This window comes from Falco naumanni, chromosome 8 (genome assembly GCF_017639655.2).
Source record: "Falco naumanni isolate bFalNau1 chromosome 8, bFalNau1.pat, whole genome shotgun sequence".
Lineage (NCBI taxonomy): Eukaryota > Metazoa > Chordata > Aves > Falconiformes > Falconidae > Falco > Falco naumanni.
The window spans coordinates 13,026,237-13,053,862 of record NC_054061.1 but is presented as its reverse complement, the minus strand read 5'-3'; the positions used below and the strand labels follow the sequence as shown (position 1 = coordinate 13,053,862).

The 27,626-nt window shown below is 41.0% G+C and overlaps 2 protein-coding genes across 9 annotated transcripts in view; one reads left to right on the top strand and one right to left on the bottom strand.

Moving 5' to 3' along the window:
- FABP6 (fatty acid binding protein 6) overlaps positions 1 to 3,134 on the bottom strand; it is a 45,695-nt gene extending 42,561 nt beyond the window's left edge. For 3 of the 5 annotated variants that reach the window (XM_040604076.1, XM_040604078.1, XM_040604077.1), the window contains exons 1-2: positions 2,492 to 2,971; positions 1,335 to 1,422 (exon numbers count right to left, since the gene is read on the bottom strand). The gene's annotated coding sequence lies outside the window, so the exon portion shown is untranslated. Of the gene's footprint in view, positions 1 to 1,334; positions 1,423 to 2,491; positions 2,972 to 3,046 lie in introns of those variants that run through there. The other 2 variants (XM_040604079.1, XM_040604080.1) reach the window with 1 other exon arrangement.
- Positions 3,135 to 3,298: 164 nt separating this feature from the next.
- Positions 3,299 to 27,626, top strand: part of PWWP2A (PWWP domain containing 2A) — a 38,597-nt gene continuing 14,269 nt past the window's right edge. For 2 of the 4 annotated variants that reach the window (XM_040604070.1, XM_040604072.1), the window contains exons 1-2: positions 3,299 to 4,074; positions 16,727 to 17,694. In XM_040604070.1, the coding sequence (XP_040460004.1) occupies positions 3,389 to 4,074; positions 16,727 to 17,694 (1,654 nt within the window). In that variant the 5' untranslated portion in view covers positions 3,299 to 3,388. Of the gene's footprint in view, positions 4,075 to 16,726; positions 19,573 to 27,626 lie in introns of those variants that run through there. The other 2 variants (XM_040604069.1, XM_040604068.1) reach the window with 2 other exon arrangements.

Here is a 27,626-nt window from a genome sequence, read left to right as displayed (position 1 = left end):
TAATGGTAATGGTCTGCCTGAGCAACACCTACAACAAGGTGGATTGCAGTAAGCATTAACCTCACTGATGTTTTACAAGAGGAAATCTTCCATTTTATGCCCATCCTCTATGTTAGTCTGAACTTAACATAACAAAAGGCCTGCTGAGCTGAGCTATTGGATCTCAATATCCCATCAGCTCAAGTGAGTAGCCTCTTTGTACTAGTTGCAATTTCTTGTAGTCTCAGAATTTACTGCCGCCCTTCTATGCCATGGCACAGCAGCACCAGAGAAATGAACTGTGGCTAACTGAACCGACCGGCTAGCACAATCAAAATCACTTAGTATCTACACAAGCCATGCTGTTTTATAGTAAGGACCATGACAGTTCTGGCTTTCCCTGCGTGAAAGCTGTCTTTTTGCAATTTTGCAAACATTTATCTGAGTGCAAGTGTTTGTAAGCTTTTGGAATATAGTACTAGGTGTCCTGATTAAAAAAAAAATACAAAAAATAGTACAGAATATATGACAATACATATCCCTGTACCCTACGAGCCCTTCTAGCTAATGTGATGCCTTTTCCTCACATTAGTCTTGGGGTAAATAAATAGATTACTACTAGTGTTAAAACAGTTAACAACAAAACCAGCATTCGAGCAGATGATCATACTTCTAATGTACACAACAATCCTGTGCATGCGGAGTATGGTTTGGTCTACTGTTGAAATACAGCTGGAGTACCTCCAAGCACAGTGAAATTCTTTGCGTAGGAGAGCAGCGTAAAGACAGTTTTAGTGCTACGTATGAGCGATCTTCACTAATATGTTTCTTTAATCTAGCCTACTACTTGTCTGAATAAGGTAAAAGGTTTCTGGGAAACAAATGTTTATTTTCTGTATGTCATATGTTGTCATAATCGCACGTAACAAAAATAATGAGAGGCAAGAACAGCAGAGTCCTCCTTCCACTTCTATGACTATTTCTTTTATACCAGGCCTCTTTGAGTTGAGAACTCTTTACGAATCATTTGCAACTTCGGTGAATCTTCCAGAGCCACTACTGCATTCTCCTTGGCAGAACATACAGGAAAACCTGTAATCTCAGATCTGAATTAGAACTGAAATCCTTCCACACGGATAGCTTTGAAATGAAGGTAACTCAGTAGCAACACAAATCTTCTCGTTATTCTCCAGAATTCTGCCAAAGAACACATTGAGCCTTAGGGGCGCTCAGACAGCTGCCATCTTTCAAAGCATTATGGCCTCAGGATACAGAATACAGATCTTTTACAAATATGGTCTAACAAAATGACTTAGGAAGTAATATTAATGGTAGGTAGTTATGGAAAAGCTCACCAAATCTGATTCCTTTTAAGCCACAGATCACACGCTGTATCCATCTGCTGTTTCTCTGTGATACAGACTGACAAAGCTGCAAACGTGGCTGGAAAAAAATACATTTGTAATTCAGTATCTACTGCTCCCTCCCCAATAAACCTATTCTATTCTACCCATCCACACTATCAAACCATTGATTTAACAGATGTAGTAATAAAACATACAAAAATTAAGCAGTTTAATCATTAGCAAATTCTTTTAACTATATTTCAAATATATTTGTCTCCAAGAAATGTGTCTAGCTGTTCTTCCTGATGTTCCCACATGTTCCTTACACACTTTACACCATCAATAATGCAAACATGCTCACCATGCAAAGTAAATCAGTATCAGATACAAAAGAAAGAGTCTTTATGTCTGTTAGGTAAGTTAAACAACTATGATCAGGACAGAGTAGGTTAATCATGCCTTTATTACTAAAAGCCCACAACTAGAATCTTGCAAGATCATGTCTTACTTGCATACTTATACATTACTTTTTTGGTGTTACAGAAGACTATTTATTCCATGTCCTCATTTAATATTATTAAAAAAAAATCATCTTTGCATTACTGTAGTACTTTAACTACATATAACTCACTTTTCCTACTATGAAGAGAAAAAAAAAAGAAAAAAAAAGGTGTGTGTAGTACCAGGCCTTAAATTTGATCAAGGTTTTTTTCCTCATACATCTTGCAAAAATTTCCTTACTTCTTCATGCCCATTATTTTTAAGTTTTCTACCTGACAACCCACAGTGTAGCTCCATTTTTATTCTAATCATATGGTTGGTAGCAATTTTGAAGCCAGCCAATAAAAGTCCCTAACGTGAAAGAAAAAAATACTTTATTTTTAAAGAAAATCCGTAAGATTTGACTCTTCACTTCTCAGAAAATTTCATTTGTTGCCGCACAGTATAGCTCTGATAATAGCACTAGGAAAAGTAAACCCATTTGTGCTTTAACATCACTTTTGTCTTTCTGCCTCCAGTTGATCTACTTTTCTTACCCAGCCATCCTTCCAACAAATCCTTCCTTTCTACAAAGGGCTCGGGCTCCCAAAATGTAAAATCATACATGGACTGGAACCTTTCTTTTTTTCATTATTTTTTTCTTTAGGAAATACCAGATTTCCTACCTGCGGGGAACAAATGCCCACACAGTAGCAACCGATTCAGTACATCTCCAGGGAAGAGGTTAACACTTTTCCTCACAGCTCTGCGCTTTTCACCTTTATCCGCTGTACCAAATTCACGCCACTTGTTTAACGTGTTGATTTACTTCACAAAGGACACCAGGCCCGCTGCCTCCCTCACGCTTTCCCTCTCTCTCACCACAGGTTTTCACCCACCCCCCTCCCCTCAGCGTGGGCCCCGCTCACCGCCACCGCACAGGGGCAGGTGGCGCCACAGACCAGTGCCCCCCCCCGGCCTGCACACGCGCGGCGACGGGCGCGGTGCACTAGCAGCCGGGAGGCAGAGACAGCCTCTCCCCCCCGGGGATGCCGCTACAGGACAGACGGACAGACCGACCGACCGACCGACCGACCGACCCTGCCCCCCCGGCGCCACCCTCCTGCCCTCGCCATCTTCCTTCACGCCCTCTCCCGGCCGCCTGCCCGCAGCGCGCATGCCGGCCACCGCGCGGCTCCTGCCTCGCTCCCCCCTAACAGACGTTTGGCGCCGCCAATTACCGGCCTCCCACGGGAACGGCTCCTCCTGCCACCAATGAGATAGCGGAGCAGCCCTGGAGGCCCGGCCCCTCTAATCTCTAACGGCCTGTAAAGTGCTAAGCCACGCCCCTTCTTCCTCTTCCCGACTCTTCATTGAATGAAGTCCCCGCTGGCCAACGAGAAATTCCCACTGGGCTTGACGGACTACTCCGCTCTCCAGTAGAAGCAGAAAATTGCACGGCGCCCGCCAATAGGCTGCCAGATGCGAGCCTAGGGGGCGGGCTCTCCCTCCCAGGCGGGCGGGGAAGGCCGTGGTTATCGATCCCGCTGCTGGAGGGAGGCGGCGGTGAAGCAGCAGAGAAAATGGCGGCCATGGCTGCGGAGGCGGCAGCAACTGCAGCGGTGCCGGGCGATGGGGGGGCTGGCGAAGCCGAGCCTGAGATGGAGCCTATCCCAGGCAGCGAGGCCGGTGCGGACCCTCTCCCTGCCGTCACCGAGGCCGTGGAGTCGGTGGTGCCTGATGGGGAGGAGGCCGACGGAGGGAAGGTTGTTCCCGGCGAGGCCGAGGAGCCGCCGCCTGTGCAGCTCGCCCGGAGCCCGGCCGGGACTCGGGAGCCGGAAGCCGAGAGGACGGAGAAGCTGCCGCCCTCCACCCCGGAGGAGGGCTCGCCCCTGGCCGAGCACCGCGGAGCGCCTAGCCCGGAGTCCGAGGAGGAGCCGCAGCCCTGCCCGCCGCCTGCTGGGCACCCTGAACTTCCCGAGGAGGAGCCGCAGCCCTGCCCGCCGGCTACTGGGGGCTCCGCGGAGCCGGAGCCCGGGGAGGAGCCGTCCCGGCCGGAGGAGGAGGAGCCGGATGCTGCTGATGCCGCCGCTGTCGAGCCCAAGTCCCCGGTGCCCGTGGCTCCGGCCGGAGGGGAGGCGGAGGCTCCGCTGCTGCCTGGCTCCGAGGTGCGGGTCACCCTGGATCACATCATCGAGGACGCCCTGGTGGTCTCGTTCCGGCTGGGAGAGAAGCTTTTTTCTGGGGTCCTCATGGACCTCTCTAAAAGGTGAGATTTCACGGGGGAGCCGTCCCGACACCCTCCCCCCCCGCCCCGGCGGCGGGGGCAGCGAGGGCGCCCTGCGCCTCTCCGGCCCTCGGGGAGGGGCCGGGGGGCGCGACGGCAGAGGCATCCCTCCCTTCCCCCCCTCCCCCCTTCGCCCGTGGGGCCGGAGCCGTGGGTCCGCCCGGGAGCGAGCGCCTCCTGCCCCCGCGTCATCCCCGGGGACCGGAGGCAGCCGCTCACGGGCAGCCGCCTCCTCGAGCCTTGTAGCGGGGGTGGAGGGAGCGCGGCGGGGCGGGCAGGCCCTCCGGGCCCCTCTCGCCCGCCCCCGGCCCCAGCGCGGCAGGGGGGAGCGGGCCCTGCCCGGGGCCGGCAGCTGCCCGCCCGCCCGCCGGACGGTGCTGCCCCTAACGAAAGTACTGTCCCCTGGGAGTGAGAAAATAGGGGAGCCGGAGGGGGGCGAGCACGTGGGCACATCCTTTTGGCTCGGCTGGGATGCACGTCGGGCCTCCAGCATCCCTGGCTGCCGCGGGGAAAGGACCTGAGCAGCAAACGCTAGCATTTATCCCGGGCTTTGTACAGACGTACAGACCCTGGGATCGCTTTTTCTCGTTGCCTTGTGTGTTACATTGCCTAGGTAACCTTATTTTTCAGAATAATGGTTTTCAAGCCACGCTATTACAGTCCTGAAGTAGTTCTTAGTACCTGATTGCTCCTTGTCTGCAGTAAATGAAGTTTAATGGTTCTTAGATAACCTTTTTTTTGGAGGGGTGAGGGACGACGACGACAGTTTCTTACCACAAAATAGCGTAAAGCCTTACCATACTGTGAGGCCTGGGGTTGCTCCTCTCATTGCCTTCCTGCAGCAAGGGGTTCTTGGGAGTCTGGAACTCACCAGTGGTGCTAATGTATCTTGTTAACCATCTGACTGCTATTTACAGGTGAAAATACCTCCTCCTCTTACTGCTTGCTTTCTAGACATAAAAGGACTACACAAGTACATGAGAGAAAAGTGAAAATTGACTGGGGTTATTATTTAAAATAATAGGTATGCAAAAAATGCAGTGCTACTCCCCCCCCCCCCCCCCCCCCTTAAGCTGCATGCGTGGTCATAGGCCTTTTATGACTCCCTTTTACATTACTAGTAGCTGTTTAATAACTTTCTGTAACAGCAACGTTCTTAATGCTTTCTAAAAGGAAAGCCATTAGGGACCAGCACTTTTGTCCTGAACCTAGCTTCGTCATTGGTTTTTGAAACAGCAGGCTTTTTCTGAAACCCAAGTTCTGGGTAATGTTACGGAATTAAGTTTTAAGTTTTTCAGTTGTTGTCGTTTGAAATGTTACCAGCTTGCCTTTTGAAGCCGCGTACTAAAATGTAATCTGCAAACTACTTGCTTCTAGTATGAAATATTAAATGTCTCAAAGCAGGCCAGGAGGCATTACAACTTCAGATGTAGTGCTAGGTAACATAGATTCTTTTATAGGTCTGAAGTTGTAATAGCAAAATCAAAAATCACATTGTTTCCCTGGTTAGCAGGGTGACAAACATGCTTCTGTACTTTTAGGGTGTCTATAGGTGTGAAGAAGGAAGATGCCAGCTTCTCCCTTGCTCCTGAAAAGTCATATCATACTAAGCACTCATTGACCCCAAACATCCCCTCGTTTGCCCGAAGTTTTCTTGTACAAGAAAGATCCTGATGCAGCCAGACCTACTGCAGCACTTTGCAGTAAAGGTCATCTGTAGCAGGCAAACTGCTGCTTTTCTGTTGTGCCTTCAGTGGAAGCAGGCATCTCGTTTTCCCCTGTTTTTAAGCACAGGCCCTGGGGCAAGTCTTCACAGTAAGAACTGTGAAGAAGTGATATATGAAGGCTTCTGCTATTACTCCTAGATTCTCTTATGCAGTGGAGCCACTTACTTCTTTCTCTCCATTCATAATGATCTTGGACTTCCTTCAGAGGTGCTTCTTACATGAGATTCCAGAAGATGAATTTTAAATTCTAAAAGCCAAGTTCTTCAGAGTGCGTGGACAGGAATTGAGTTTCTAGACATAAGGTCTGTAATACTTGGCTGGTGACAAGTAAATACTTGTAGATGAATAGGAGTCTCTGTTCAGATATCTCAGAGCAGGAAATGCAGTGGTAAATGAACTCTAGGAATAGTCCAAGAACTTACTACCTGTAAGAAATTGAAGCATTATCAGAAAACAGGTGTTACATGAATACCTAAGACTTAAATTTTATTTTAGACTTTATGACTTCGGTTGGAAGTGACTGAATGATAGTATTGGGTATCAGCTTTTCTTTATATGTTTGTTTTGTGTAGCAGCATGTGAACTTGTAGAGCATCAACATTTTTATTTAATTTCTTTCTGCATCTAGTGTATCTAGAGGCAGGCCTAGAATTCTTGTAACAAGTTTTTCCACTGAACAAAAAAAAAAGGAGGGGTACGGTTGTATCAAACCCATGTACATTTCAGCCTGCATTTACATGAAAACACTGGGATTTCTAGTATGGAAGATAGTGGAGACAGGTGGTTACTGAAAACTATCTCATTCAAGATTCATGCAATCTTATAAACTTTCCTAATGAAGGGGGATCAATATCTTAAACCTGCCAGTTCTTACTTAACAAAAGTGAAGTTTTGTATTGGCATTTACTCATTCAATAGCTTCAAAAAGCAGCTGATGCGTTTACTGCATGTGTTAATACTGTTTTCATCATATACTTGGAAGAAAATAATTCCTAGTCCTTTCTGCTTTCCCTTCAGGGCTGTGAGGGGGTGCTACTTCTGTACAGTACGAAGAAGACTCTTTTAATCAATGTTTTAAAAACCTGTCCAATGAACTCTTTTAGCCTTCTCAAGTCATGTTCTGAATTACTTGATCTTCAAGGTGAAAGAAAAGCAAAAATGTTCCCCATATATTTCTGGTTTTAAAGTTTCTTTTTTTGGTTTGTTTTGGGTTTTTTCTTTTTTCTTCATTCTGTTTCCTTTGTTGAAATGATGCACTGACTTTGCATTTTATTCTTGTGGACTTTGATATGAAGTCAGTGGTGTTTGTATTAAAGGCCTGATTTCTTCTCCTACCCTACCCCCTGTAAATAGGATGTCCATTTAGGAGTTGATAACACAAGCACCTCAGTGTTCAGTGGACTTTATTACTACATTTATTTGAGGTAAGGAAGTATTTTCTCTGTTTTAATGGCAGTCTTGTGTACCTGTCAGCTGAACAGGAAGTTTTGAAAATCAGCAGAGAATGGGAGCCCATGTCTACTGAGTTAAAAAAAAAATTCTTACGCAGTAAATAATCATCTAAAGAGGCACGTATCCCCACTTCTGTTGCTCTAAAGGCTTGTTGTATTAACTAGAAATGTGATCTTACTGGCAACAGTAGTAATAACCTTTTACGTGCCTTATTGTATGTTAGGATAAAGTTCTGATGTGAGGAGTTCTGGGTATAGCTGATGGAGTGGTGCTGAGGAGAGACAGGATGTGCAGGCAGCCATCAGGCAGGCAGCAGGCGGCAATCCTGTCCTGTTGTGTCAGAGCGGATGGCAGAATGCTTCATGCACGACTGTAGTTAATATCCCATGCCTTTGTACAAGTTGTCATTGAAAACTACTTGTTAGGTATGGGGCTTAAATAAGGCTTGTGAGCTTGCCCGTGTCCTGCATTTGCCTAACACCGTGTTTGCTCAGGGTGTGTGAGATGTGAATGCCACCTGCTGGCTCCGAATTAGTGTAAATCTTGCTCTGCACCTGGAGGAAGGAAATACCTGATGAGCATAGCATTTGTAAACCTTAAAATGTAGGATTAATAAGTCCTAGTTTTTAGTTTGCTCTTCTGGAGAGAGGATAATTATTTCTGCATTTTTTCCCCCTTCCCAAAGATTAAGGACACAAGGGGGATTAAATTTATGTTCTGTTGTTTTGCCAACATTCAGGACTTGGACTTTCTATTGCTTTCTCATTTGACTAAAATTTTCCTTCTAATCCTACAGATGTGATGGACACGTGCCTTCCTATTGTCTTTTTCTCTAAGCTATTTCCCTTTCCACTTGTGTGTGACAATAGCTTTTGAGGGGAAAGGGGAGAGCAAAAAGTTGTTTTCTGATCTTAGATACCCAAAAGATGCCCAGTACATTGCTAGTAGACAGGTGTTTGAAATTATATCTTGGGATTTGGTTGTGGAAGAGGAGGAAAGACTTCCTGCAGCATTATATGATGAAAATAAACTCTTACAGACAGCTTCAAGTTCTTATAATTCTAGCAGCAGTTTTCAGTTATGGCTTGCTTTCTTGGCGACTCTTGAATCCTATATTTTTCCTGATTTATTCATGGACCTTTCTACTCAAAAAGAATAAGGGTAAATAATGGACTGTTGCATCCATTCTCTAGTTTGTGTTATCTTAATCTGCAAAACATCTGTTAGTTTTGTAAATCATTTGTATTTAACACTTCTTGAAAGTTGCAGTCTATGTACGCTTTCATTTTGTTGGTATAAACTCCACAGGGTGAATCTAGTGTGTTGTAACCATATACACCAAGAATGATGCAGGGGGGAAGGTACACCCAAGTTGAGAAATTTAAGATGCGTGATGCGAGAAGGAAAATAGCAGAAGTTTTGAGAAAATGTGTCACGTTTCTCCTGCCTTTTAAGTTCTCTTTTACTAATAACTTCATTTAATAAGCAGGGACAACATTTGGTTGTCCTTGTCTGCAGAAGGTGTAGTTTCTAAGTACTGATGTTCAGTGATACACATTATCAACAGTAAAGAAATATCTGTTACTCAGGGTTGTGTTTTGGTGTGATATTTATTTTTTTTAACTTACACTCAGTGTGCAAGGTGTTCCTACAGTTCATCACCTATTCTCTTTTGTGGTTTTTCTCAGATGTGTAAAGGAGCTTGGTGAAATTCTAGCATTTAAGTAACAACCATTTGTTTGTTTTTTGATATTTGCTTTATCCCCAGAACACTGGAACCATAGGTGTGATGTCTGTGTGTGTGTGTGTAAGAGAGTAAATTACTACAGGTACTTTGCTTGTGATTGACAGAGGTTATATATTGAATGGCATAGTGTCAAATGTAGCCTTACTTAGAGGACAGGGTTGGATCAGAAGTTGTCGTGATATTGCTCTCATCCTAAAATTTTTTTTATGATTTTGTAATGTTTGTATGAAAATAGTTTGTCTTGTGTCTCTACATTCAAACCTTTGAGTGTTATTTGCGGTCACTTATCAAATGTTTCTTGAAAGGCTTACTCATTCCCAGGTTTCCACTTGGAAAGTGAAAATCTCTGACAAAACTGGACTAGCTTTTAGGGGTTTGCTGAAATGGGTATAAGGCATGTTAAAGCTGCTGTTTATACTGAAAACATTCGTCAATCTGCTTCTGATTTTGAGCCAGTACAAGGAGTGTGACTTCCCTTTCTCAAACTGGTAAACCCTAATCTTGCTGGTAAATAGGGCGCCTGTGGATTGTGCCTCAAACTTTCCTGAAGTAGCTGTAGTCTACTACTGTTCTTTGTCAGACTGTGATACAACAGATGATGGTTAAACTGTCCTTTCTTCTTACAGTATCCTTTTCTGTCTTCCAACAGCATGGATTACCGTTGCTTTCTCAGAGTAGCTTGACTTGACTTGGCTTGAAGTGTTGAGAGACAGGGTGGAGGTGAAATTTTCAGTATGCTTTAAATATTTTTTTTCTTTACTGTTATGGGACTGATGGATCTTGTCCATCTTGATGTGGAATTGGCTTAAAGTTCATCCATTAATAAACAGTATCATTCTTTTCCATGTGTCTTGGGTCTGACTGGTATGTGGATGATCTTGAAGTCCATATTCAAGGCATTTTACTTTAATCATAAAGTTTTGCAGTTGTGTAACACTTCCAAATATATTGGCAAAGCATCTACTTTAAAATGCAATTGACACTTGAAACTAATAATAGCAACAGATGTAAAAATTAAAAGATAATTGTAATTTCAGCTTAAACAGACTTTCGGTTTTATAAGCATGCCAGTAGAATTGGTAGTCAGCAGGAAGCCTAAACTTAAAGCATTCTGTCTTTTAAAGTTTGCTTTTATATCCTTGATGGAACTCAAAGTTGCAGAAAACTGAAGGAAATTCTGCAAATTCACTTGTAAATCCTTTCCAATGAAAAGGTGAGGGGTATTTTCCCACTTCTGTTATTAGGGGGACCACCTGTATACTCTTCATTCAGGCTTATCAACTTTGAGATTCTTCTGTCTCTACAGTGGGTAATTCTTCAAAGTCTGCATCAGCATCCTGGCTACATAAACTTCTGTGATTCAGTTTCCTGGGAGTTGGAAGTCTTTCAGAGGGCTTCTGACTTGGTGGAGCGGTGTCCTGTAAGCTAATACAACGTTTGGTATATTTGCATGTTGTTTGGTATCCATTAGTTGGTTTCCACTTGGGTAATGATTGCAGTAGTAGATCCAGGTTGACAGTGGTTACAAATTAAAAATCACTGCTGCCCGGGGTATTCTAACCAGTTCTCTTGAGGTATTCTTTCAAACTCAATTCTATGTATACTCTGCCCTTGTCTTTCCTCTGTCTTGAAAGTGTCCCAGAAACAAGAGCTTGGATTTCAGGCAAGTGTACCTCTTTGAAAAACACCAAGCATAACATTGATTTGTAAAAGTCTTTGAGTAGTAAGCTTCTTATATTTCACTTAGATGTGGATTGTCACGTGTTACTTAATTTGAACTGTCGTATATATTTAACCAGATTTTTCTTGGTGCCGAGTTTGTGATGGAGAGGCAACATCTATTCTTGATGATGTGTTATTTCCAAAGAGTTACCTATGCTGCAGTCCTGTGCCATGTTTTTAGAGCTCTAAGTGAAATAAGCATTTTCTAGTCTGCTTAGCTCAGGAGGTGAGTAAACCATTCAGTTGATAGTTTGGCTTCTGTGGATGCTTTTTTCAGTAAGGTGCCTACCACTTTAAAGCAATATGTTCCATATTGCGCTTTATCACACCAAGTTAATCGTATATTAAAAATAGGTTATTGCATAATCTGTTTTAAATACATGTACTTTATGTTCAAATAGCTATGATCTAAATGTGTTTTATATTGAATATTATAATTTAAAACCTCAGTTTAGATACATGCATGAAATATATATACTTAGCTCTACATTATTTCAACATATTATTATAGTCTTTGAACTTATATCTATGCAATAAAAATTGCTTCAGTTCTTGCTGGTTTTGGCTTTTGCAAAACACGAAGGATGATACTGAGTACAAGAGCAAAGCATAGAAAGGTAATCAGAGATTACTGTTGTCTGACATGGTAGTGAAGATGAGTTTTGATCATAGTCATTTACAACAGACTTTATTTAACGCTTACCACAACACTGGAAGTTATCGTGCTTTGTTGACTTTAATTCAGTGTGTTTGTAGACAGATGTGAAATGCTTCTGAAGCAATTCAGTGGGTTCTCTCCTTCGACTGCTCTTTGCAGAGCAAGGTGCTTTTTCACTTTTGTTTCTTTTAATGGAGAAGCAAAAGTTAAGAGACATTGGGGCCTCAAGATGAGAGCTTAAGACTTTACATGGTAGTAATGTGAAAACACTTTGCCCCAGGATGTATTGTTTAGATGTTTATGTATGTACAGTTACAAATTTAAATGGGATTTTTTCCCTCTCTCATGTTTATTTTTTTAAAAAATACTCTTTTAACTGTACTGTGTTTTTGCATACAAATTGAGTAGTAATATGTATTCATCGTAGTAATTCTGCTATAGAATTTTGATTTGAAAAAAGTGGGTTTACTTTGCTTGCTTAAAACAATACAGATTTGTGTTACTAATATGTAAACTTAAGTGATAGACTTCTAGGTTTGATACCCAAACTAGCTTTTACATAACGGGTAACTAGTATTTTTCATAGTTCATTAACTTGCAGTTGACAAATGGAAATAAACCCTGACTTTTAAATCATATTTTTGTCTCTGCGTACCCTAGCCAATTGAAAGCTTTTCTCAGTCTAAAGATTACTGGACTGCCAGAATTGATCTCATCTACCCCAGTAGCCTTTTATTAAATATAGTTCCTGATATTCCCGTTGCTATTTATGTCTTTAATGCATATGTATATTGGGAGTGATAGGCATACCGGAAACATTATTAGACTCTACTGATTGCTCTGGTTACTTGTAAAACTTTTTGGAGATAAGTTTCTTACGATGGGTCTCAACAGTCTTCTCCTTTAGAGTTGCCCTTTCAAAGCAGAAGAGAGCCAGGACACCTTTACGGGGAAGGAAGCAGGCAGCACGGAAAACTGATTCTAATTTTTAATAGGTGTGAAGCAGCAGTGCACTGCTTTCCAGAACTGCCTTAAGTTAGGTTGAAATACCTATTTCTTACTTTGGTTTTCCTAGCACTTCGTTTTAGATCTCCTATCAATGAATCCTTCTATTCCTTCAAGTCTGAGGTAGAACTATATTATGTTATGAGAGTGGGCCGTACAGTGGACAACTGGAACTTATGCACAAATGTTGTTTGTTTGTTTGTTTTTGTTAAGCAAACCGTAATTGCAGTAGGCCTTTCAAGGTAAAGCCTTTTCTGGAGGAAAGGAATATTATGTTAGGGGCAGGTGATACTTGGGATCGGTATGTTAAAGAAATTTAGTTTGTTGTTAAGGCAGTTCTTTGAAGTACTTAAACATGCAACATCTAACAAACGAAACGTGTCGGTCATCTCACTGAGGTAGCATAACTGAAATTGTTTCTTTTAGTAGGTGGTTTTCTGCTGCCCAGTCATTGATGTGTCAATCAGTAAATGTGATGATACAACCGAGTTAGGTTGCTTGGATTTTTTTACCTTTTTTTTGTATGGTAGCCTTTTAGATCCTCTTCATCTCTGCAGTAGATGAACCAAATGCTAGTTTTTGCAACATTTATGTCTAACCTACATACACATGACACTCCTAGCTATTTCAAACATGTAGTTGGTATAATCAAAACTATTACTGTGATCGTATGAGAAGTGCTTGTCTTCAAGGTCTACCAACTAGATGTATGAAAATAGGGCTTGAAGTTCTAGTATACTCAATAAATATTTGTGTTTCCTGTTGAGCTAATTATGGGCTGTATTGTGCCTTGTCTTTGTTAAGTTTAAGATCACATCTTCATTCTGCTGCTTCTCTTAAAAAAAACCAGGCCATTTGCTTTGCCTTCACTCTCTTCTTACCTTGTTCTTTGTCGCCATTCTCTCATGTATCATTTATGGTTTCATTCCTGAGTTTTTCTGCCATTGTTTTCTCTTAATTTTCATATTGTTCTTCCAAGTTGCGTAGTTGGAGAACTTCGTTCACCAAGGAGGAAACAAAGGTCATACAAAACCTGAATGTTTATGGATGCAACCTGCTATTGGATGAGGGCAAAGAGAGGGCACCATACACTCAGCTGTTGGAAGTAATAATCGGTCTCTGGGCTTAACAAATTTCTCTTGTACTTCAGGTGGACTGTGTTTTGACTAGTCATGTCTTCGTGTATTGACACATCATTTACAGGAATAGTGCCTTCATTTGTTCTTACATAACTGGCACTGGATGATATCTGAGAATGTTCTCCAATTCTACAAGTCATTTGTTTTTAGGTAGACAGGAACAGGAGATTTTAGTTCATTTGTTAAAGCAGTATCTTTTGTGAGACAGACTCCAGCTTCAGAGATTGTCTGGATTGGTTTTGTGTCTCACTAAAGAAGGTTTGCATTTTAGATAAAAATTCCACTTTGGCTGTCTTGTTCTTCCGCTGTTTGGCCTGTGTATTATGCAGGTGCTTGAAAGAAAAGGTAGTCTAAGATGCAGTATTAATCTTCAATACCTTCATGGTGTCAGTCATCTGGCGAGCTTTCCATTAAGCTTTTTTATGTATTTGGATTGCTAATTATGCTGACTTTGCGAGGCAGTAGAATGAATGTTTAGGAGAAGGGAGACGAAGTACGTAAACAGGATCCTTCTGGAGAGCCTCCTTGCAGTCCTCTTCATCCAGTTCTTCCCTGATCGATGCTGCTAATGCTAAGCAAGACTTGTGCATTGGACTGTGGAAATGTCTTGTGAGGGGCTAGGAAATGTGGTTCCTGAGACAATGAAGAGAGTTGTAAGTAATGTTTTTCTGTGTGGGTTTTGCCTGTCTGATATCATGCTCCTGTCTAGTTCTACTTCAGTGATGTTTTTTGGGGCATTGAAACTTGCACAGCAGAGATTTTTGTCCTGCCTTGTTCTCAGCTCTTACAGTAAATTAACTGTCCCAAATGCTGTAATCTTTATTGGGTGGTGAAAGATGGGATCTGGGTTGTATTGCTCTTAAAGAAGCTGAAGTTCTTGATGCAAGTAACACTGAAAATATTGCCAATTTAATTATTATCAGCGGAGAGTTTCTTTTTAAGCCCTACTTGAAAGTGAATAACTTCCTCGTAATCCTTAATGGAAGGAAAAATGCTTGTGGAAAAGCAACTTCTTTACGCTTGGTGGGCTTCTGGGACTTTAGGGAACTTAAAACTTAGTTGTGAGTGTGTCCCTTGTGGTTTAATGCCCGACTGCAGGCTGGAGAAATGCCTGTATCAGCTGCTAAATGTTTATAATTCACTGTAGCCTTCACTAGTGCAGTAGACTGCATTTAGTATTGCTGCTCATTTCTGTAGGGATATGTGGAATTCAACTGGAGTGGGTCCAGACCTCAGAAACAAACTTTTGTGGGTGGTGGGATATTTTGTGGTGAAGAGCACTCTTCCGCCAATGGATAAAACCAGAACTGTTCTAGCTGCCCACCTGGGCTCCTGCTTCTGTCTCCAGAAGGGCGGCAACAGTGTCCATGTTGGTACTAACTGTAAATTGCTGTGTGTTCAAGTTCCCTTCTTTTTTATGATGACAAAATTATTTGGTTGCCCCTTGCTTAGGTTGTTTGCTGTTTCTGTTCTCCTTTTGAAATTATCCATCCAATTTGCATTTCATTACATCTTGGGTGGGTTGTTTGCTTTAATTACAACTTTTAAGTGCAAAAAGAGGCTTAACAGATAAGCAAAAGGACAAACAAGTGGCTGCTTTTGTTGGCGTAAAGAGTCTTCTAACACCTATGATGTTTTTTCAAAACCAATTTTGAAGGAATAAAGCCAACGTGTAGGCACTCGTATAAACTGCATGTTTCTTGCAGGAGTGTGAATGGAAAATAGACTGGTATTCATTTATCTTCAGTTGAGAGGCAACCATAGATTGTAAATAAACTTCAGTTCAATCAGTTAGAGGATGTTGCCTTTGAGCAGCTACAGTGCAACATGAACTAGTGTTAGCCTGAGGACAAATCTTGGGTAATTACTTCATTCTCCTGTCAGGTGGGGTGTGGGATAAACGTGATGAGTTTAGTGATTCAAAATGGATGATTTGGCATTTGAATTGCAACCTTGTCTATCATGTTGTTACTGCATTAAGGTCAACTATTAAAATACCAACTAATAGAAGCCAAACACTAGTGTGTGTATGGGAGCTGGAGTCGGGCAGAGCTCGAGCAGTGAACAGCCTAGTGACAGCTTTTTGTAAGGCTGCTACCTCAGCTGGCAGATTGTAGAGTGGAACAGAATGAAGGTTAAACAAGCTTTTATAATCCCTCCTGCCCTGTTCTGAGGATTGAAAGATACGGTGTTGTAAAATGGATGTATTTATGGTTGGATTTCCTTTCAGAAGGTGGCAAACATAATGCCTTTCAAACTGGTAAAATGTTTCCCTTAGCATAACCCTTTGCAGAAAGTCTCAGTTACCTGTTAGGCAACATGCTACTTATGTTACTATAGGGAAGTTGAGCTAATGCCTGAGTCATACTGGGATTTTTCACTCTGTTCTCTTAGAGCTGATCAGGGTGGTGAGAAATGCTGTGTGAGTCAAACAGGGCAGCAGAGACCTAGAGCTGTCTGGAGCAAAGTAGGCAAAGGTCTAAATTTTGTTTGCTCGCAAAACAGGGAGGAATGGTTTGTACTGTGTTGAAATAAAGGTAGTGTCACCAAAACTCAAACTAATAGGCTAGCCAGTTTTGGGCTGTCATGCATCAGATGATCAAGTGCTAATCTTTAGTGGATCAAGAGTGATGGTACTTTCTGTAGAGAGTATTAAATGCAAGTATTTATGCAGTCTGTATTTGCCTTGATTAGATCTGAAACATATTTGGCCTTTTGTGCTATGCTAAAAATTGAAGAATTTTGGAAAAGTTCCTGAAGACACCCTTCTTCACAGAGTTCTCTTAGTGTGGAAGTGTGGCTTAGTATGGAATTTACTCTTGGGTTAGAATTGGAGTTGATGGGATGTATATAGTTTGTATGTTTATAAGCATTTTCTAAAAGTACAAAGTTAATTCTTTACTGCTGTCTCTAGGTGATGTTTTTTGTTTACATTTTGAGGGCATCTTGTTGATGCAAGATAAACTGATAGTAAGTGAAGCTGCGTATTTCATGTTCTCTGCTGCCTTGGTTTTGCTGTCCTGCTTTTTCAAAGCTTACCATAAGGCTAGATACAAACCCTGAATTTTCCTGGGACTTACGTCTTTATGGTGGCTACATAACGTGGACAGGTTTTCAAATGCTTTTAAATAAATGCAGCAAAAGATCCCTCAAAACCTGTAACTTTTTTTTTTTTCTCTTTAAGGTTTGGACCCCATGGAATCCCTGTGACCATATTTCCTAAAAGGGAATATAAGGATAAACCTGAAGCCATGCAGCTCCAAAGTAAACCATTCCAAGATGAGGCACAGGTGAAGTGTGAATCTAATGCTGCAGTCCCTGATGACTCTTCTCTTGCGCAGCCATCAGAACCTAGCATAGCTAAAAGCCTATGGACTTCTAAACCACCTCCTCTCTTTCATGAGGGAGCACCATACCCTCCTCCTTTGTTTATCAGGGACACGTATAACCAGTCAATACCTCAGCCTCCGCCCCGGAAAATTAAGCGGCCCAAGCGTAAAATGTACAGGGAGGAACCCACTTCTATCATGAATGCTATCAAACTACGGCCCCGGCAGGTCTTATGTGACAAGTGCAAAAACAGTGTTGTTGCAGAAAAAAAGGAAATTAAAAAAGGTGGCAATGCAAGTGACTCTTCAAAATATGAGGATAATAAAAAACGAAGAAATGAGAGTGTGACTACTGTGAATAAAAAACTTAAGACTGACCATAAAGTGGATGGAAAAAGCCAAACTGAAAGCCAGAAAAGGAATGCTGTGGTCAAGGTTTCAAATATTGCCCACAGCAGAAGCAGAGTAGTTAAAGTTTCCGCACAAGCAAATACTTCAAAAGCGCAGTTAAATACAAAAAAAGTTCTCCAGAGCAAAAACATGGATCATGCAAAAGCTCGGGAAGTCTTGAAAATGGCCAAAGAAAAGGCACAAAAGAAGCAGAGTGCAACCTCCTCTTCCAAAAATGCACATTCAAAGGTCCACTTCACACGGCGTCTTCAGAACACCAGCTCAGGTTCCCTTCCACCCCGATTGCGTTTAAAGCCACAAAGGTATCGGAATGAAGAAAATGACTCTTCTCTCAAGACAGGACTTGAGAAAATACGGAGTGGCAAGATGGCATCTAAGCCCCAGTCTCGCTGCTCCTCCACCCGCTCAGCAGGTGAGGCCCCTTCAGAAAATCAGAGCCCCTCAGAAGGCCCTGAAGAGGCCAGCAGTGAGGTTCAGGACACAAGTGAAGTGCATGTAACTGTTGATCAGGATGAACACCAGACATTGGGCAAGAGAGGCAGCAAAAGCAATATAACGGTTTACATGACCCTTAATCAAAAGAAATCTGACTCTTCCAGTGCATCAGTTTGTAGTAGTGATAGCACAGATGATTTGAAATCTACCAACTCTGAGTGTAGCTCTACTGAAAGCTTTGATTTTCCTCCAGGCAGCATGCATGCACCTTCCTCCTCCTCCTCCTCCTCCTCCTCCTCTTCAAAGGAAGAGAAAAAGCTCAGTAATTCCTTGAAAACGGAAGTCTTTTCCAAAAACGTCTCTAAATGTGTCACACCAGATGGCAGGACCGTATGTGTAGGGGACATTGTTTGGGCCAAGATTTATGGCTTCCCTTGGTGGCCAGCCCGTATTCTTACCATAACTGTGAGCCGGAAAGATAATGGCCTTTTAGTTCGACAGGAGGCTCGTATCTCATGGTTTGGCTCCACAACAACATCTTTTCTTGCTCTTGCACAACTATCCCCCTTTTTAGAAAGCTTCCAGTTGCGCTTTAATAAGAAGAGAAAGGGTCTTTACCGCAAGGCCGTCACAGAGGCAGCTAAGGCTGCTAAGCAGCTGACTCCCGAAGTTCGGGCCCTGCTGACACAGTTTGAAACGTGAACATGGAAAGTAAGGTAGGCAAGAAACCTGGAGGCTCCACAAAATTCATAGCCTAGTTAGAAAACTACCATGAAGGACTTGTCAAGTCAGAAGTTGCACTCGGTTGACTGCTCTTTTTATACTAAAGTTGTTCCATTTGTAGCGGTTTCTTGACAGTTAAGCAAATTGAACATGCAATCAAAATTAGCCTAAAGTGAGAACTTGAGTATTTTTCAAGTGAGAATTTTTTTTAAAGAAAAAAAACCTCCTCAAACACCCAATGCATAGGAGCCATAGCCTGAGCTGAAAGGCAGCTTATTTGCAGGGAATTTTTTTAGTAGTTTCTACCCAGTATATAACTAGTTGCTGTGTGGCAAAGGGTTAACACAAGGAATGAAAGTAGTAGCTGTGACTTTTTTTTTTTTTTTTTAATTAGGTGGCCCATCAGGGAAGTGTAGAAATGTAAGCCTTGTCTAAATGGTCTTTAAAGATTATTATAGTCTCTGATGTATTTAGTCTGGCCAGTGCAAATTGGTTCAAAGCATGCTTAAACATCTGAGGGAGGCACGCTCCAGTCCACACAGGCCAGTTTAAACAGCATTAGGAGGCTTGCTCAAGTTTTTAAGGAAGAAGAATTCACGTAACTGAAAGACCAGATTAAATGGGGTTTTATCGTAGTGACCACTTAAACACTCAACCTTTCTATGCACATGGGGGCACAAATATAACACTTCAGGGTCTGAAGCGGAGAGGGATGCCTGTAGCTCTAAGACAAAGCTGAGAAGTCGCTCAGTGTTTGGGATCAAGGGCTGTTAATGCTGCATAGGTGTGAATCATAACTTCTGGTCTTTCTTCCTGAAGAAATCTTTCAGGCCATTTGCCTGGAGGTTTAGTTTAAGAGAGGCTTTGTTTTGAATGTGTAAATAATTGATTGCTGAAATTGGTCAGATTTTCTCCTGACTGGTTGTTCCTAAATTCTTAGGATACGTCCTAGTAAATTACACTTTGTGAATTGTCAGATGTGTAATTGTTGCATTTTGGATGTATCTAACTTCATTTTTTTAATATTTCCGTTTAAGGTATCTGTTTGCAGGTCAGAAAATGAGAATATGTAATTGTGTAATGCTCTGAAATGTAAAAAAACAAACTGTAAATAAAATTGACTAAATCTGAATTATTTGTGTGTGTTTCTCAAAAAGCTTTGAAAAAAATCCAGGATGTTAGAGTACTTCATATGTATGACTTATTTAGAGGACACCCTTTTAAAAAGTAAATTGTCCTTTTTCACATATTCTTAAAGATAACTGCTTGATGTAAAGTACTATTGGTATACTTCAGTCTTAATTTTGAGATTAAGCAATTATCTGTCCTTTTTGTTTCAAAACTAGCTCTGTAGAGGGCTTTCTGTAAAGTTTATCAAATTTCTCCGTTAATTAGATTTTGTTCCATAGATTTGAGTAAAGACTGTGGATAATGTCACTTATACAGTGGGGAAATGTTTTCAGTCTTCTCCAGCTATCAAAACCTGATCAGACCCACTCTCCACTGCTACCTCAGCTTTTCTTGCATGTCTTTTGCTCAGCGTTGGGGCATTTTCATGCAACTGACTTTTTTTTTTTTTTTTTTTTCCCCTCCTAGTTTTGGTCCTAATCTGACCATGTGAATTACTGTCTCTTCTCCAACCCACTCCTGTTTCAGCCTTGCAATGTCTTGTGAAGAATCTGTCAGTGCTCATCCCAAAGCAGTTTTCATTCTGTTTTTTCCATAATTGCCCATATAGGCAATCATGACATCTGTAAAAATCTAAGTTTAGACTGAAATCAGATTTTAAACAGACATGAAAATGGGGTAAGGATTTAATCATCAAACCCTTAAAATCTTTTTAATTTAAGGTTAAATTTCATATATTCATGATACTGTCTGGTCTTTCTGAAGCATTCAGTTTCTTTTTACCTTTTTAAATTACTCTTGTGCCCACAGAATTATTGGAAGTCTATAGAGTGTTAAATACATGGCCATTCAAATTTTCCTCAAGTTTATGGTAGTCTCTGTTAGGTGCTAACTAAGCTTCCAAATATATCAGCTTTACCTTGGCATTCTAAGTTACAAAAAGAAAAACCCCACTGGTCAATGCTTTTTGAATGTGATAAACACACAATAAATTTTATAATGTGGAAAAAAAAATTGGAAAAAAAATCCTGTTTCACTTCTCTGTATTCTTTCCTGCAAACAGAAACAGTTGCTCTAATTAAGTAAATAAGCCGTACTTTGTTATTAAAGCAGGCTGCTTTTTGATGTCAAAGAGCACATACAACGTGGTTTAGATGTCTGCGCTAGTTCCTTGAGATTTAGGAGCTCAAGCGAACTGGTTACAAGTTAGTTGTTCTGAGCCAAGTAGCGGTGAAATCAATATTTTCATTGTTAATTTTTCTTTAAAAGACCTGGAAGCTTTGTACTATTAAGTTAGGATAGTACTAAAGCATACATAGTCAAAGCTTGCTCAGGTGTTCACTGATAAGATGGGAGAGCAACAAGAGGGGTTTCCTTATATTGTTTTATGTTCAAAAGAGCTGTTTATGAAATGCATTTAAAGAGTCTTAGTTTTGATTTGTAATTGATCAGGCATTTAAGAAGTCTTTCCTAAGTTGTATAGTGAATGTGCATTATCCTTTCAGACTTAACAGGTCTCGAAAGAAATTACTCTTTTTTTTTTTTTTTCTTTTTTTAACAACAATTAGGTTGAAAATATCCTATTCGTACTCATGCATGATTTTCCTTTCACTCTGAAATAGCTATCACTCTAGATTAACAGTTTACAGTGGAGAAAATATTGGGCTTGTGTAAAGTCTTGCTACAGTAAGTAACCCTGTTCGTGGCAGTATGGATGCTGCATGTCGGTTAGCTTTGAAGGCAGACAGAGCTTAGTGCTGTTTTAGCTAGAAACTGCAACATAACCCACACTTACGTGCCTGTCTGCTCCCAGCAATGCCTACACTGTGAGTGTGGACTACTGCTCTTGTAGCTGGGTGCACATCTACCATCTCTGAGTTAGCTTGACAGTTTAAATGGCTATTAAATAACTCGTGACAGGAGCATGTCTGTATGGTGCCAGGATAGTGCATCTGTGTAATTAAGCTGTGCAACTGTTGCAAGTAGCCTGTGTCGTGAAGACAAACATCAGTAGGAGTGACTTAGTTTTCTGTCTGCTTAGTAAATTGCAAATGATGTCTTTTTGAATTAATGAAATTCCTCGGTGTAGTTGTTGAATATGTATGTTCTTTCAATCTAGGGGGAAAATGTGACAGGTAGCGATGAGTTTCTAGTACAAGCCTACTTCTCCTTTGAAGATCTTTAGCTTCAGGTAAAATGTTTTGGGAGAGAGTAGTTATTCCAAAACTTAGGAAGATTTATTTCCTTTATAAGGAAAAAACAGGAGTGTTTGAAGGTATGATCACTTCATGAGTGAAGTTAGACGTAAATACTTGTAAAATGCTTATATGTCTCTGAAATGGAGTTCTACAGGAAACTGAACAAATATTTGTTATTTTTCTAATCAGAGTTGTAATTTTATGTCAACACTTAAATGAGATAATCATCTCTGATTATATGGTATTTTCTCATACAGTGCTATCTTTAGTTTGAAACCTACATAACCAACAGCTACCTCACCCGGAGGGGCGTGTTTAGTGGGGATAATTTAGGTTGACTGTGCAAGGCTGAGAAGACTTATTTTTTCCAGCATGTTTTAAAATCTTTTTTCTAAAGTAGTTTCTAATTGTGATTCGGTTTAAGAAATAGTATATCAGTGGAAGTGAGGAAGGGGTAAGAGTTGCTTCTTGCATTGCTAGCCTTAGGTTTGTTTCCAGTCAACTCTCTTAAGTCCTGAAACTGATTTCCATTCATGTCTTCTATAAGCTTTTGCTAAAGTTGTCAGAGTAGAATAAGAACATGAATTTTGGAAAAGAAATCTTAGTCCCTAGTAGCATTATCATTTATCCTCATGCATGTTCTGCAAAGTACAGTGAAAAACTAGAGCTGCCTTCTTGGCTGAAGAATTCTGGAGAGGAGGCGGCTAACATTCAGTGAAAGGCTATTTCAGTTAATCTCTGCTTTCTTTATAATTGTGTTCTAATAAATGCCTACTGGAGTAAGCAAATTCAGTCCATGCAGTGGGATCACTACACTAACTTGTAGATAAAGACTGGAACTGGAAGTTAAGTCGAGTAAGCTTATGATTAAAGGGGCAGTAAGATGGCAGTATTTTGCGCATAAGCCTTTTGGTAAAAGTATATATATACTATTTAAGAACAAACTTGAAAGTGATTTTACAGTACAGAGTTTATAGTGGTTAAAGGCTGAGGTGCTTTCCGTTCTTATTTTCAGTTTACTTTTTAAGGGTATAAATAGAAAGGTCATAGGGAACATGAAGGAAAAGAGAGGAACTTGGTGTGTCAAGCCAGATAGGATGCTGGAGGGACAGCTATGCTGTTTGAGAATGATACGTTGCTTTGCAGGTTCAGCAGAAAGGAGCGGTGCTCTCCAGTCTTAGAGAGCTTGTAGGAGAATTTTGGTGAAAAGTATCATTCTCCCAGTTAACTGAACTTCATCTAGAATCTACTTCACACTTGTGGAAATAGTGACTTGCCACAGGATTTTGTCAGTTTAAACTGTGTTTACGTAAAGCGTGTCTTGTTTTTTTAGGGTAGGATATAGCAGCATACCTTTTGGGGATGTAGACAGGCTATACTTGCAATAATACAGTGAAATTGTCCCTATAAATAAAATGAAGTATCAAAAGTTCTGCATAACTAATTTCCTTAAAGCTTCTTCTGACACGGCTGTAGTGGTCAGAGATCATTCACGCTTAACATCAGGACAGCTAAAGGCCTGTAGCACTGAAAACTTCTTGTAGTATCTGTCAGGCTGTCTAAAGATTCATTAGATTCAAGCTTGTGACATGTGATTGTAAGCAGCTTCGAATTACTCTTAATCTGTAATAGGAAGAACCTCTGTTTTGATACAAGTCCTTAACAATTATGATGGCAAGTTCCTATTCCACGTTTAAAATACCTCGGCTGCTGTTGTTTGTGACAACTTTGTATTTTAGTGTAAATAGTTCCCTCCTATGGTGTTACCCTGTTAGTGTATTTATAGTGTGTGGAGATTATTAACTAGATAAAATAGGATCCCCTTGTAAGATGGCTTTTCTATTCCCTGCTCATCTTACTGGCATTTCAGTGCACCTGTTCTAGTTAGAACTCCTCTTTCCCTGACATCGGTGGCAAAAACTGTTTATGGTAATTTAGATGAGGTTTTACAAAACTCTTTTCAAACGGCGGTAATTCTTCCCTAAGTTCAAAATATGTCCGCTTATTGGTTTTTAATTGTTAGGTCCTAACAGCAGCTTGTAGTTTCCTATGATTCACTCATGCGTTTCAGCCTGTCTTCTGTAATACCTGGGGTGTGCATATCAATCCATAAAGTTCTTTATTTTTTCCTTAAATTAAACTCTTGGCACAACTGTGCTTCTGTGAACAGAAGGCCAAATAGCAGTTCCCAGGCATGGCTAAGGAGACAGTGATTTGGCAACTGTCTTGCTGTCGTGCTTTTTCCCTGCCTGGCTTTGTTGTTGCTACCACATTGGGCAGTGGGGATAACTCTCCCTGGGGCAGCGCTGGCAAGCTTAGTGCCAGGTACCCATGGTGATGGAACTCAGATCCATGGCTCCATTTTTTTTTCCCCAAGAAAAAGCAATCAATGTGCTAGGCATGACGTAGGATAAGCAGCAGCTTGGAAAATTAATATCATTAAGACCAGCACTTTTATAACTTAGAAGACCTGAGCCACCTTGCACATCCAGTAAGGAGAAAAATGGAAGTAAGGAGATGGCCCTGCACGCCTGCGTAACCTTCCCAGATAGTTCCTGTACGGGCAGGGCTAAAACTTTCCGGTGCTTGTGCCGATGGAGATGTGTAGTCTTTGATCCTCTCTACCTTCCTACCTATGGTCAGAGGGGATAATGCTGACAACACAGGCTGCAGGTGTAATTTGGCACAGGGAGCAAATCGGGATCCCCTGTTGCAAGTTTACGTTTGGCCTTTGCTCATTCAGTGCGTGAAGGCAAATGGATCTGTGGGATTTATTTGGGCTCCGTGTTTGAGAAGTTACTTTCAAAATCCAGACCATGTGTATTTTGAACAACTGTAATGCAGTTTCTATGCCAGTGGTTTTATTCCTCAGTCCAGCGAAGGAAGAAAAGACTATTGGAACTGAACTGAGGTTATCTGAGGTGTGTAAATACCTGCAGGATAGGTGCGGAGGCAAAGGGGAAACGTGCTTCTGTTTAGTTGCAACTAGGGCAGGAAACAATATTTAAAATTATAAGACAGGGAGTTAAGATTAGCCACTAGAGTATTTATTCCAGTTACAGTGAAACCCGGAGTGTTTGGAGAGCTGCATAGTTTTTATAATTACAGGTTTTTAAAAACAATAATTAGGCTAATCTCTGTCAGGAACGGGTTAAATTCATCCTGCATTTGGGTACGGGATAAAATAGGTGATCTACCTTGACCTTGTCACAGCTCTGTTTTCTGTGATTGTGTTATTAAGCATTCTGATTTTGGAAGAACAGGGTCTGTAAAAATATGCATATAATGAAAGATTCTGCCTTATGCATCCTGTTCACAGTCATGCAGGACTCGCACTTGGTACAACGCAAGTACGGCCTTCTAACAACAGAGTCTTAGCTTCTACCTGTAGTAAAACTGCACTGCATCTCCTGCCATGGGCCTCTTCTGTGCAAAATCATCTTTGGATGGCATCATTTATATAATGTCCTTTAAATTAGAGTGTTGTGGTTTGTTTTTTTAAAAATAATCTAGGTCTGTTTTCGTGTTTGCTTACTAATGGTTTTGGTGTCATATATGCCATATGAATAATAAATATTCTTAGAGGTGCCAGCCATGTGCTGTGAATCTGTGGAAGGCAAGCTGTGTTCACTAGCTTCTTACCAGCTCTAAAAGATTCTGTAACAGAAACAAAATTCTGGTGTCAGGATTGGCCTTGCTTGGTTTTAACAGGTGCATAAAGGGGGAGAGGGCGCTTGCTTTGCCAGTAAAGTAAACGGATATAATCACAAGCAATTATTTACCTAAATGCTAATTTTGCTTAATTTTTTATTTAGGAAAATTCAGGGGTTTCATTTGGCTTTAGGAAACACTATTTAACTGTACTTTTTGCAGTGTTTCAGAATTTTAAAATATGTGGTGCCAGTTTTGGTACTTAGTAGCTCTGGTGAAAAGGAGCTCAGCCCATAAATACGGGTTTTTCAAAGCAGTTTAGTTAGAGTTAGATTCTCAAGTTGTTCTGTATGGCCTGATTAAATGCCTCAGTGGAGACACAGGTGTCTGTATGAATGACATTTCGTAAGTAACCGTGGACTGTGTCATGTAGTCTGGTTCTGTAGTCATCTAAAACTGAAGTAATCTTTACTGATTTTGGCAAGGGGCATATTGTCTCAGCTTTTCTAAGACGTCACTGCTAAAATCAGCCCTAAAATCAGTTGGTGCTTCATATAGGAACACAGATGTATGTGGTAAGGAACATGTCCTTACGTTTGCTAGTACTAGGAATGATCTAGTTATTTTTGCTGTCCAGTTGGTGACATGTGTGGCACCTCAGTTGGAAAGTGACTGACAACAAAGTTGTGTTTTCGGCCATCTGTAGTGTTTGTTTTGTAGGCAGAAATTTTGATTGACACAAGCTTTTTTTGTTTTGGTAGAATTACTGAGAAATGTGTTTGCTAGAGGTTGTAATAACAAGTGGCTGAAGCCTGAGCAATAGGAGAAGGAAATTATTATCAGGTTACTCTTACTGGTTTCATGATGCTCATTTAACTTGGACATCATGAAAGGCATTGGGAGTGTGTGAAAGCTCCCAAATCAATCCTCATTCCTGAGCCCTTCAACAAGAGAGAGAAGGCTTGGTACTAAAAATAGCTCCCTCCTCTTCCTTTGCTCCCAAGAAAAGAAAAAAACCAAACCTGTTTTTCTGTATTTTTGCTAGGGAAAATAACCAACCAAACAAAAAAACCCACCCCAAAACAAATACAAATATGGGTTTTTTTCTGTCTACAAGTTGCTGTTAAAAATCACAGCTGAACGTTTTGAGCATTGAATGTCTTCTTGCTTGGAATATCATATTTAGCAATTTTATTTTTTTTTTTTTGGGGGGTGGGGTATTCGCTTGAGATTTTTCAAGTATTGAAGGATTTAGGGACCTAATCTCTTCTGATACGTTTATATGAAAAAGCTGCTTTTAGCCAGGTTTTAGAAATTCTTGATACTGTGTTATATATTCCAGGGAATTAGGCATGTAAACTGAAGAATGTGTTACTGCTCTTGGTTTTGCTTGTAGTTGAGGCCCTGTTGTTGAAGATTGGCTTGGGCTGTAGAGGAGTGCAACAGTTCTGCTTGCTTTTTAGTAATTCATTATCTGAAAGAGAAGTCTATTTTAACTCTTCTTAACTACTTAAAATGTCAGTCCGGAGCAGTAAAATAACATGTGCGGTTTCTTCTGTTGCGTAGTTTTGCATATAGACAAATTATTAGTCCCCTGAAGAAGTTGTATATATGCTACTGTAAATGTTATTAAATTTGAGCTCTCTACTTTAGGAGCTATGTATCTTCTTCACAGTATGTGATGAGAGATGCTGCTGTTTTTACTTTCCTTGTCCTTCTGGGCTGCCTTTTCTTCCTCTTGATGGCTGCCTGTTGTCTTTCTGCTTTTCCTTTGCAGAGAAATCCAAATACTTTCAAAGGCAGTGCTTCTCTTTGGACATTAGTGAATGCACAGGATCGTGACAATTTTCACATGAGAAAAATCAGAATCCACACTACAGTGATGACTCCCAGGAAAGTGTCTGTGTAAAACACCGTTGAGTAGAGCAGATGTTCACGACATCAGTGGTGAAAGCCGTGAGCCCCATCAGTGCTTGTCCTAACGCGCATACTTAAGTTGATCACTGGTGGTAATTTTTATGATGACTCCATAGTCTCCAACAGTTGAAACTGTTTCAAAACAGAGTCCAGAACGCTGTGAGCGCACTGCACGCCACGGGAGAGCCGTACCCTCAGATTAGGCTTTGCTATCACTCGCCTTCAAATTGTGGATTACACGATGAAGTGAATGAACTCACTGAATGATTAGAACACATGATTTGCTGCATTC